Source organism: Rhinatrema bivittatum, chromosome 1 (assembly GCF_901001135.1).
Source record: "Rhinatrema bivittatum chromosome 1, aRhiBiv1.1, whole genome shotgun sequence".
Taxonomy (NCBI): Eukaryota; Metazoa; Chordata; class Amphibia; order Gymnophiona; family Rhinatrematidae; genus Rhinatrema; species Rhinatrema bivittatum.
The window spans coordinates 700,445,834-700,458,187 of NC_042615.1; the positions used below are offsets into that span (position 1 = coordinate 700,445,834).

Here is a 12,354-nt window from a genome sequence, read left to right on the forward strand (position 1 = left end):
CTTGGGCTGGTGACTCCGAAAGTACTGAGACCTCTGAAATGTCAAGTTTCTGTAGGGGCAAAAGCGTTAGGAGCCCCTGGATTGACCCCTCGTAGGCAAGGGGCGCTGTAACTGCTTTTTCTTATCTGCTGGTAGCCAGGGTATTGCAGATTCGCTCCATTTACTGGCCAGGTTTTCCAATTCACTTCCGAAGAAGAGTGATCCTTTAAAGCAGTGGTTCTCAACCTTTTTTCTGTCGGGACACACCTGACAGATGGTTCTCACATGCGTGACACACTGACCCATGATCGTCACGGGGCTAGATGTAAAAGTACAGTTTGCATCCACGGGAACCCCCCCTGACCCACAATAATGGATGTAAAGCAGAATTATGACATTCCCCATACAATTCACCCTACAAAAAAGATATTCTGGTTCTGGTGTCATCTCAGTAACAGCAACTCAAACTCCTTCTACTTCCAGGCTCAATAGCCCTACTCATGAAAAGACAGCAGTTTACCACCAATGCATATCCTCTTGAGAAAACACAACAAATAAGACTGATAAAACTCTTACATGCTAGTAAAATATCTCATCTCGGTAACAGACACAGAACCGACCTAACATACTCCCAGGATCTGTAGTAATGCACATAAACTAATCCGCACACAGTTACACCTGTATTATGGAATACACTCAAACAGGAGCAACCCTATCTATGAAAAGGCAACACTATAAATATTAAATCAGGCCCTAAAAACCAATACACCTCTTATTAGGAAAACAGAACTAGCAAGCAGCTATAGATCCCCACACAGAAATAATTGTAAAACTATATTAATAAGCAGAATAAATGTTTCTAAATAGCTATGAACAGAATAATATCCAACAATTAAAAACTCATAAAAACTATTAAAAATTCTCCAAACACCAATAAAATATTTAAAAAAAAGCAGACACATCACATAATATTAAATAATTAAAATGGCAGTCAATCAAGAAAAATAAACTTAAAAAGCCACCTTTACGTACCCCCCTCCAGCAGCTCTCCTACTCCTCTTCCATGCAGGCCGTAGCACACAGCAGAAGCAGCAGTAGAGGCTAAGCTCTATACTCATGGTCCTCTTCCTTAATGCCCATGTCTCTCACACACACACACCATACCAGTCATGCCCCCATGACCAGTTTCTGTCTCTCACACACCAATCATCTCCCAAACAGTCTTTGACACACACACCAGTCACCTTCCTGAACAGTTTCTCTCATTCCATACACACACATACAGGCTTCCCACTCCCGTGTTCTACTTACATATACGGGCTTCTCACTCTCATAATCACTTTCTCTGTCTCACATACACTCACCAGTCTCTCACTCCCATGCTTGTTCTCTCCACATGCACAGGCTTCTCATTCCCATAATCACTTTCTTTCTCTCACATACACACACACACACAAACACACACCAGTCACCTGATCTCTCTCATGCATACACACACACAGGCTTCCCACTCCCATGTTCTTTCAGATATACAGGCTACTCACTCCCATGCTGTGTCTCACACACACCCAGGTTTCTCACTCCCATGCTCACTCTCTTCACATGCACAGGCTTCTCATTCCCATAATCACTTTCTCTGTTACACACACACATACATACACACACACACCAGTCTCTCTCTCATTTCCATGCTCGCTCTCCACGTGCACAGGCTTCTCATTCCCTGAATCACATTCTTTCTCTTACATTCACACACACCCGTCTCTTTCTCTCACACACACACCGTCACCTTACCAACCAGTCTCTCTCTCTCATGCATGCACACACACACAGACTTCCCACTCCAATGCTCTCTCACATAATCAGGCTTCTCACTCCCATGCTTTCTTTCACACACATCCACCCCCCCCCCCCCCAACAGCAGGCTTCTTACGCCCATGCTTTCTCACATACCCAGATTTCTCACTTCAATGCTTTTTCTCTCTCTCACACATACACAGTCACCTCCCTGACTAATGTCTCACACTCTCACATACACATTAGTCATCTCCTTGAGCAGTCACTTTCATTGTCTCTCACATATACACACACATCAGCTCTCTGACCAGTTTCTCTCACTCGCACACATGCTCTCAATTACACGCAGGCTGGCTGCTTCTTTCTCTCACTCACTTCCTCTTCCCTGCCCCTCCCCGAGCACAAATGGTAGCTGCAGCAGCCTCCTCCTCCAGCCCCCGCAAGTCAAGAAACTAGAATCCCATCGGCCGCGGGAGGCTCAAGCTGCTCTCTCCTTTCCCGATTACCGTCTGCTTCAATTGCTCGGGGGCCGCTGCTGCAGCCGCCGCTACTTTATCACGCGGCACTGCTCTTTCTCCTTCCCGCGCACCGCGTATCACTTCCTGTTCCAGGTCATGGGGGGGGGGGGGGGGCAGGCGCGGGAAGAAGAAAAGGTCCAGCCCCAAGTGCCACAGCTTTTTTTTAGCGCCGCTGCCGTTCCCGCTGGGCTTGAATGTGTTGCTAGCCCGGCGGCAACGGCAGCAGGGAAAAAAGAGCAGCGGGAGAGACCGGGAGCCCGCGACACAGCAGCCGGTGCTTGGCGACACACCGGTTGAGAACCGCTGCTTGAAAGGATATCTTTGTGAGATTTGCCTTGGAGGTTGAATCTGCTGACCAATGCCGCAGCCATAGCTGTCTTCTGGCCGCCACAACTGAGGCCAAGCCTCTGGCCGAGGTACGGACTAGGTCAGAGTCTGCATCAACTAAAAAGGCGGTGGCAGGTTCCATAAATGTTCTGGAATTTGCCCTCGAGTCATCACCTCCTGAGAGAGGAGCAGGCACGAATGAGCTATCAGGGCAAAACAAGAAGCGATCCGTAAGGTCACTGCTATTGCGTCAAAGGCCTGTTTAAGGATGGACTCCATCCGCCTATCAGTAGCATTCTTTAAGGCCACTCCTCCCTCCACTGGGATAATTGTTCACTTAGAGATGGCACAGACCAGCACATCCATTTTAGGGAAAAGCAAACGTTCTCTTGCTGCCGGGTCCAGTGGGTATAGAGCTTCTAACGCTCATCCACCTGTAAAACTTGCTTCTGGGGCATCCCATTCCAGGTCAATCAACTCCTGGTTGGCTTCCAGTACTGGAAAGCAGCAAGAGGCTTTCTATAGGGAAATCAGAATGGGATTCTTCTTTGGTTCCGTCATAGAGTCCGCCCCAGGAACTCCCAGCATCTTCAGGGTCTGGGAAGCCAGGGCCGGCAATTTGTCTCTATGGAAAAACCGTAACATGGTCCGATACGATTCAAAACCGGGGGTAATTTCCCCATCTTCCAAGGAAACTGGATCCTCTTCTTCATCCATACTGTCTGGGTCACTCCAGGGATATCCTTGGTGAGTTGAGGCATGCCTCGTGGTCTGTTGATTGAACTAGGAGAGCAGGGCTTATCGGCTGAGGTTCTGTTCAGACAGGGGCAAGTGAGGTAGCAGACTGTGCATGTACGAAGGCTTGAAGGCCTTGAAAGAATTCCACCCAAGAAAAGGCGGCCAGGTCCATGCTTAGCCCAAGAACTACTGGGGTAGGTACCGTTAAATTTCCCTCTCCCGTGAATGACCCCAGTCCTGGGGAACGTCCCTCTGAATGGGAGGAGCTGGGCTTAGCAAAGTCCGGGGAGGCCAACTTTCCCTGGGCTTCCTCACAGTGCTGACATATGCAAGAATCCAGGTCAGACTGTGCAGCCCTAATATGACAAGCAGCGCAGAGAGAAAGGCACTTATGTTTCTTTGCTGCGGAGCCATTGGCGATGGTAACTGCATGTTCAGACGGCTCTCACTTAAAATGTTATGTGCCCAGATTTCGGGTGCCTATGCAGGCCACAGTGAGGCGCATACACAGGCCATGTACCCAGCTTTACTTGTATTCTGCGCCTAAATTGTGCGCGTATGTACACACGTGGCATTATGCGCACTGAGCGTATCGAAGCTCTATGATGGGCAATACAGGCACAAAAATGCGAGCAAGATGGCACTGCTGCGGCCTACTATGTGGTGCGCAGACCAAGCCTAAAGCTGGGCCTAGCCCACCGGGGGGCCGCTCAAACCACTTGGAAGCACACTTCCCCTTAGTCCAACGGGATCAGGAATGATGTCGGTAGGGCACACCGAGCAAGGAGACCGGAGGAAGTCTTACCAAAATCCCTCCAATGTCTCTGAATCAGGTTCAGTGCTTACTGGATGAGTACAGGGATGGTCTCCAGCTGCAGGGGGAGAGGGTTTTGGCAGTCACCGCCGCACTCGACTTCCTGCACATGCTGTATTTCAGCTGCTTCAACAGCAAACTCCACACCGTGAACCGGCTACCGGACCAAGGCACACCTCTGAGGGATCTCAGAAATCGCCTTAGGAATTCTCAATTGGGGGAGGGACCTTAAGGTATCACCGCAGGAGAGTGGGGCTCAATCTTTTCTCCAATTTAAAAGTAGAATTTCTTCTTCCAAAAGGTACAGCGATCCCCTTAGGGAAAGTATGTCCGTATCTGCTGGAGACAGAGAAATACTGAAGGGCTGAGGTCACTATAGAGGTGTATTTAGGGTGACATCAGCTTTGAAACCTGACTCCGTCTCCATCTGCTGGCAGGGGAGCATTAACCATTTGTCCTGAGTCCATCTGGCTACACGCTAGGAAAAGAAAAATTTCAAATCAATGGATATGGGCTATGATTAAAATTTTACTTGGCATTTCTATGAAAGAGGCAAATCAAAGCCTTTAATGTCATGCCATGGTTTATGAATGCCTTTATATTTCCACTTAATTAATTCTTAGTCATTTTTTATTATTTGTTTAAAACATTCACAGTGGGGTATTTTTAAATTTTCGGGGGTGAATTTATTGGGTTCTTTGTAATTGTTATATGTCTTATTGTAATCCATTGACTCAAATGCTGGCCTCATGGAAAAACTGACTGTGTGTGCGCACAGAGAAATCCCTCTTTCAAACTGCATCTCTTGAAAAGATTTAGAGTACAGGTTTTAAGCGGGGGTAAGTTACTATTGGCATACCAAGCAGTCTACGCTCATCAAGCTCTTACCTCAGTTGTTACGGACAGGACGATGACCCAAGGGCACAAGATGATGACAGAAACAATGTGAGACAAAGCTTGAAGACGCTTGGCTCCACCAATATCTAGAGAAAGTTTTTGGGAAGCTGTGTGGAAACCAACATCGCAGCACAGCGTCAACACAAGCAGTAGCACACCACCCTACAAGTAAGAGGAAAGAGCAGATCACTTGTTAGCAGCGCTACATATTCGGGTTCTGTTACCAAAACCAGAAAGTCCCTCACCCACAGTACAGAAAGCTAGGAAGCTACAGTAACCAGTTTGTAATTCATTTTCCACTTACTGTGGTGAGATTGCTGTGTTAGTCTGCTTGGATATGTAGAAATAAACGTCAAAGGAAAATTAGTTCTTACCTGTTAATTTTCGTTCCTGTAGTACCACGGATCAGTCCAGACTGTGGGTTGAGCCTCCTTTCCAGCAGGTGGAGACAGACTAAAACTGAAAGGATATCCTATACGAGGACAGAGCCTATCCTGTAACTCTTCAGTATAACCATTGTCAAAGCAGAAAACAACAAAGCCAGAATAGGATCAAGCAAGTAACCAGATAGCTCAATGGAGCAGATGTAGACATGTGTATTTGCTCAGTATTCATGCACAAAAAAGATGTGTAGAAATCTACAAATCTGCAAGAGAAACAAGCTTCGAGAGGATAGAAAAAAAAGACAAACAGGGAAGGGCGTTTGGACTGATCCGTGGTACTACAGGAACGAAAATTAACAGGTAAGAACTAATTTTCCTTTCCCTGTACGTACCCGGATCAGTCCAGACTGTGAGATGTACCAAAGCTTCCCTAAACCGGGTGGGTCTGAAACAGTCCCACTCCCAAAAGAACCAAGAAGCGGAGCTTTCACCTCCAGGCAGTAGTGTCGAGCAAAAGTATGCAAGGACGTCCAAGTGGCGGCACTGCAAATCTCCTGCGGAGAGATCGATTGACTGTCCGCCCAGGAAGTAGCTTGAGAACGCAGTGAATGAGCCATAATGCCCTCGGGAACCGCCCGACCTCGACAAAGATAGGTCGAGGAGATCGCTTCCTTCAACCACCGCGCGATAGTGGTCTTAGCAGCCGGCGTACCCCGACTGGGCTCACTCCAGAGGACAAAAGATGAACCGAGACCCGAAAGCCATGGGTAACCTGGAGATAGCGAAGTAGAACTCGTATGGATTCTAGTTTATGGAAATCGTCCCCAGTCGCAGGGGAAAACGCAGGGAGTTCTGACGACAGGTTGATATGGAGGTTAGAAGAACCTTCACTAAGAAGGAAGGGCCCATCACGAGGGATACCCCGGAATCGGAAAAATCGCAAAAAAGGGTTCTCGACAGGACAGCGAGTGGATCACTGATATCCGACGAGCAGAAGAGATAGAGACCAGAAAGACAGTCTTAAGCATTAGAGCTTTCAAAATAGCGTGACGGAGAGGTTCGAACAGAGCCGCACAGAGGGCCCAAAGGATCAGATTAAAACTCCCCAACGGGCAAGCAGCCGAGAAGGTGGACGTAGATGCATGACGCCCTTCAAGCACCAATCACATCTGGGTGGCCCGCTCATTGATGACATTCTACCCGACCCAGGAGAGAGCCGAGAGGGGAGAAGATCTTCTTGGGGAAGAGAGGACTAACAAGATCGGGGCGGAGAGCGCTGAGATATCCGACTCTGCACAAACAGCTTCAAACACGTTCCACGTACGCCAGGGAAGTCGACTATTTCCGGGCCCGCAGCAAGGTGGAGATGACCTCCTCTTAATAGCCCTTGTGCCTTAGGCGTCGTCTTTCAAAAACCAGGCCGCTAGACAGGAGTGATTGGCCTGGTCGAAAAATACAGGTCATTGACGAAGGAGCCGAGGAAGATGGCGTAGCTGCAGAGGTCCGTCCGGCGCTAGGTTGAGAAAATCCGCGAACCACAGCCTGTGCGGCCACTCTGGTGCTACCAGAACCACGGGACCCTGGTTGAGTTCCATTCTACTGAGAACTTTATTTTAACAGGAAGAAAACAACTACAAAATCCCTAAGGAATAAATACTTGCTTGATCCCAGAAGGAAGGAAGAGAAGGAAGGCTGACTAGCCTAGATCAGGAGACCGAAAGGAGACGTGCTGCACCTGCTGGAGACAGACAAATACTGAAGGGTTACAGGATAGGCTCTGTCGTCATATAGGATATCCTTTCAGTTTTAGTCTGTCTCCACCTGCTGGAAAGGAGGCTCAACCCACAGTCTGGACTGATCCGGGTACGTACAGGGAACAGTCCTTTTTATTGGACTGTTTGTGATCAGCCTTTGAGAGCTACCTTCCCTTCAGGTCACTGCAGAATGCTTCAGTGAGTTTTGCACTGATTGGATGAAAGGAGCATAACTCTCAAAGTTAGTCCAAAATGTATTAAGTTAGAGCAATAGAAAGTTACCACCTTTATTTCTACTTATCCACTTACTGTGAAAGAAACATTCTAATGGCAGAACATGTTTCAATTCACATACGCATTTGTTATAATATAATTTCTAATAATAATGTGATTATTACATTACAGTTTTGAAAGATATGCTAACTGTAGCAATACTTGCCAGATTCTAAAATGCCCTGGAGAGGAAGGAAGGCCTCAGATCACAGCTAGCGGGTGCATGTTTCCTATGGGTACATTTTACTTCAAATTAAATTCTTATGAATTCCTGGGAAATAGTTCATAGGCGGGAAATAAATATTGTATATAAATAAATAGAATGTAATGTAAAAAATGAGCATTGACATTTAATTTCAAACTGTACTAACATTTTTCTGGAGCATGCACTTGAGCCTCAACTCCTGTCCATGTAACAACCTCCAGTGACACGTCATCACTTACCTTGTGGTCTGCAACTCCCAGGAAGGAGATGGCTGTATACAGGAAATGGGTGAGAGCACTGTCATGATGCCCTTCAGCTGAACAGATTAAACTAGTTAAGGACAAGATGCCCTCTGAACCCACTCTTTTAAAAATACAAATGAAAGTAACAGAAAGCACAGCCATTTCAAGCTAATGTAAGACTGCAGATAAAAGACACTGGAACATGGTATTATAGCAGCCTGCACGAAGGCGCAATACATAATCCCAATATTAGAATTAAAACCCAGTCACACAATGTCTCCTAGTCACACTGCCCTAGAAATCAGCATCATATTCATAGGCCATGCTAACACCTCCGAGTCTACTGCTGCTTCTGGACATATTCGTACCCTCTAGGCATGTGTTAGGATGTGGACAATGTCATTACTCATACTCCTATGAATGGTTCTCATGAGGTATGGTGCAGTGCAAGAAAGGAATGTCAATAACTCGTGCTACCAAACACCCAACATTTTCAGGCCAATGTAATAAGCTGAGCATTAAAACTGTGTACTGAAATACAGCTCAGTTTCTTAATGCACGTCTAAAAAAATTTTTAATTCCCAATGCAGTAAGCTAATAGCATGCTAATGCATTGGGAATTAAAAACAAACTAATCTAAAAAAAAAAACAAAAAAAAGTGCCAAAAAAAAAAAAAAAAGCTTACCACGTATAGACACATGATTTGTGCAGAAAACATGGTTTATTTGCACAATGCATATTTTCTGCCCATAAATCCCGAGTCCAGATCCCAGCACCGTAAATCAAGCTTCTGTCCATAGACTAAACTAGCCTTGAAACAAAACTTTAACTCTAATTAGGAGTTAAGTTTCCAGCATTAAGAAAATATGAGTTGAGCCAGTGCACCTTTCTATATTGGGGGAGGGGGAGAATTGGAGAAATTACTTACCTGATAATTTCGTTTTCCTTAGTGTAGACAGAAGGACTCAGGACCAATGGTTATAGTGTACTCGTGCTAGCAGTTTGAGACGGATCAGATTTCAATCTGACGTCAGCACCTTGGGGTAGATTTTCAAAAAATGGCACGTTGGCGTACTTTTGTTGGCGCTCCAGGCGCAAAGAAAAGTACGCGGGATTTTAGTAGATACGCGCGTAGCCGCGCGTATCCGCTAAAATCCTGGATCGGCGCGCGCAAGGCTACCGATTTCGTGTAGCTGGTGCGCGCCGAGCCGCGCAGCCTACCTCCGTTCCCTCCGAGGCCGCTCCGAAATCGGAGCGGCCTCGGAGGGAATTCGCTAACGCCCTCCCCTCACCTTCCCCTCCCTTCCTCTACCTAACCCACCCCCCCGACCCTGTCTAAACCCCCCCTACCTTTGTTGGGGGATTTACGCCTCCCAGAGGGAGAAGTAAATCCCCGCGCGCCAGTGGGCCGCTGGCGCACCTAGACGCAACCCGGGGCGGTTCCGGAGGGCGCGGCCACGCCCCCGGACCGCCTCGGGCCGAAACCACACCCCCGAGCCCGCCCCCGAGCCCGCCGCGTCTCGCCACGAAAACGGCGCGCCGCTCGGCCCCGCCCCCGACACGCCCCCCCCTCGGAAAACCCCGGGACTTACACAAGTCCCGGGGCTCTGCGCACGCCGGTAGGCCTATTGAACATAGGCGCACCGGCGCGCAGGGCCCTGCTCGCGTAAATCTGGGCGGATTTACGCGAGCAGGGCTCTTAAAATCTGCCCCCTAGTACATATACCCCTGCAGGAAGTGCAGAAGCTCAGTATTCTTCCTTGCAAAGCATTATGGATATATGTGTGACTGACTGATTGATTAACTTAATGAGTTTAACTCTGATAACTTTGGTGCAACGCTAAATTTTGTTTAATTTTGATTACTTGGACTGGTTGATTGACTATAGCTGGAGACCGCCAGTATCCTCAACCGGAAAGCGTCGACACCCGGCAGGGTGGATGCCCTTTGTAAAGGAAAAACATGGCTTACCTTGATTCGATGAACAACCCTGTATGACGGCAGCCGAGGGTGGGCTGCTGAGTCCATCTGTCTTCACTAAGGAAAACAAAATTATCAGGTAAGTAATTTCTCCATTTCCTAGCGTGTAGCAGATGGACTCAGGACCAATGGGATGTATAAAAGCTACTCCCGAACTGGGTGGGAGGCTGCCCGAGGTCCGCTTAGGGTAGCTCTTGCAAATGCTGTGTCCTCCCGGGCCTGAACATCCAGACGATAGAATCTGGAGAAGGTATGGATGGAGGACCACGTTGCCGCTCTGCAGATCTCGGCAGGCGACAGCATTCTAGTTTCTGCCCAGGAGACCGCCTGCGCTCTGGTGTAGTGGGCCTTGACCTGTAGAGGTGGTGGTTTTCCCGCTTCTACGTAGGCCGCCTTGATGACTTCTTTAAGCCAACGCGCAATGGTTGCCCGTGAGGCCGCTTCTCCTTGCTTCTTCCCGCTGTGAAGGACGAACAGGTGGCCGTCTTTCGTACTGGTTCCGACATTTTCAGGTATCTGGATAGCAATCTGCCGATGTCGAGATGGCGCAGGGATCGACCTTCTTCCGACTTCTTCAAACCTTCCATGGCTGGTAATGATATGGTTTGGTTGAGGTGGAAGTGTGAGACTACTTTGGGTAGGAAGGAGGGAACCGCGCGTAGATGGATGGTCCCCGGGGTGATTCTGAGGAATGGATCCCGGCAGGACAGCGCTTGAAGCTCTGAGATGCGGCGGGCCGAGCATACGGCCAGCAAGAACACCATCTTCAGGGTTAGTAGATGGAGAGACAGGCCTCGGAGGGGTCTGAAAGCGGGTCCCGCTAGGAATTCCAGAACTAGGTTGAGGTTCCACAGGGGCACTGGCCACTTCAGTGGTGGGTGAATGTGTTTGACCCCTTTCAGGAATCGAGAAACATCTGGGTGCGTGGCAATGCTGTTGCCCTCGCTCCTGGAACCGTAGCATGACAGCGCTGCCACCTGAACCTTGATTGAGTTGAGGGACAGGCCCTTCTGAAGTCCATTCTGTAAGAATTCCAAAATTATGGGGACTTTAGCGGAGTGTGGTTTGGTGCTGTGATCTTCACACCAGGCTTCAAATATTCTCCAGATTCTTATGTACGTTAGCGATGTGGAGAACTTGTGTGCTCAGAGGAGGGTATCTATTACTGTCCCCGAGTATCCCCTCTTCCTCAGTCAGGCCCTCTCAATGGCCAGACCGTAAGAGAGAATTGAGCTGGATCCTCGTGGAGGATGGGGCCTTGTTGAAGTAGGTCCCTGTGTGGGGGCAGGGGTAAAGGATCCCCTGCTAGTAGTCTTCTCATGTCTGTGTACCAGGGTCTTCTTGGCCAGTCCGAGGCCACTAGAAGAACTAGGCCTCTGTGTCGCCGAATCTTGTGAATGATTGCGCCCAGCAGGGCCCATGGGGGAAAGGCGTATAGCAGGATCCCTGGAGGCCAGGTCTGTACCAGGGCATCGATCCCTTGTGACTGAGGGTCTCGCCTGCGACTGAAGTATCTGGGTACTTGAGCGTTGGATCAGTTCGCTAGCAGGTCCATGTCCGGTGTCCCCCACCGATCCACTATCATCTTGAAGGCTGTGGATGACAGCTTCCATTCTCCCGGGTTTAGGCTTTCTCTGCTGAGGAAGTCTGCCGTGGTGTTGTCCTTCCCGGTGATGTGGACGGCGGAGATGTCCTGGAGATTTGCTTCCGCCCAGGTCATCAGGGGGGCTATTTCTAAGGATACCTGTTGGCTTCTGGTTCCGCCCTGCCGGTTGATGTATGCAACCGTGGTGGCGTTTTCCGACATCACTCTGACCGCTTTGTTTCGGAGTCTGTGGGCAAATCGCAGGCAGGCTAACCTGACTGCCCGTGCCTCTAGTCGGTTGATGTTCCACCCCGACTCGTCTTTGTTCCACCGCCCTTGGGCGGTTAGCTCTTCGCAGTGTGCTCCCCATCTGCTTAGACTGGCATCTGTGGTGAGCAGGGTCCAGGTTGGGGAGGATATTCTTGATCCCCGGCTCATGTTGTTGGACTGTAGCCACCACCGTAGCTGGGTCCAAACTCTGGTCGGTAGGGGTAGATGTATGGTGTAGTTCTGTGATCGTGGACTCCACCGAGATAGGAGTGAGTGCTGCAAGGGTCTCATGTGAGCTCGCGCCCATGGTACCACTTCCAATGTGGATGCCATTAGACCGAGGACTTGTAGATAATCCCAAGCTGTGGGCCGGGTGGCGCTCAGCAGGGTCTGGAGTTGGTTCCGCAGCTTTGATCTCCTCGTGGGGGTCAGGCTGACCTTGTCCTCCTTGGTGTCGAATTGGACTCCTAGGTATTCCAGCGACTGTGATGGTTGTAGGGAACTCTTGTTTGTGTTGACTACCCATCCTAGGCTTTCCAGTAGAGTTATGACTCTGTTGGTTGCTCGGTGACTCTCCTCCGGTGATTTTGCC

The 12,354-nt window shown here is 49.0% G+C and overlaps 1 protein-coding gene across 2 annotated transcripts in view; it reads right to left on the bottom strand.

Moving 5' to 3' along the window:
* Positions 1 to 12,354, bottom strand: part of LOC115075437 (zinc transporter 5-like) — a 166,454-nt gene that overhangs the window by 107,933 nt on the left and 46,167 nt on the right. For both annotated transcript variants that reach the window (XM_029575807.1, XM_029575816.1), the window contains exons 7-8: positions 7,925 to 8,001; positions 5,062 to 5,232 (exon numbers count right to left, since the gene is read on the bottom strand). In XM_029575807.1, coding sequence (XP_029431667.1) covers positions 5,062 to 5,232; positions 7,925 to 8,001 — 248 coding nt within the window. The remainder of the gene's footprint in view (positions 1 to 5,061; positions 5,233 to 7,924; positions 8,002 to 12,354) is intronic.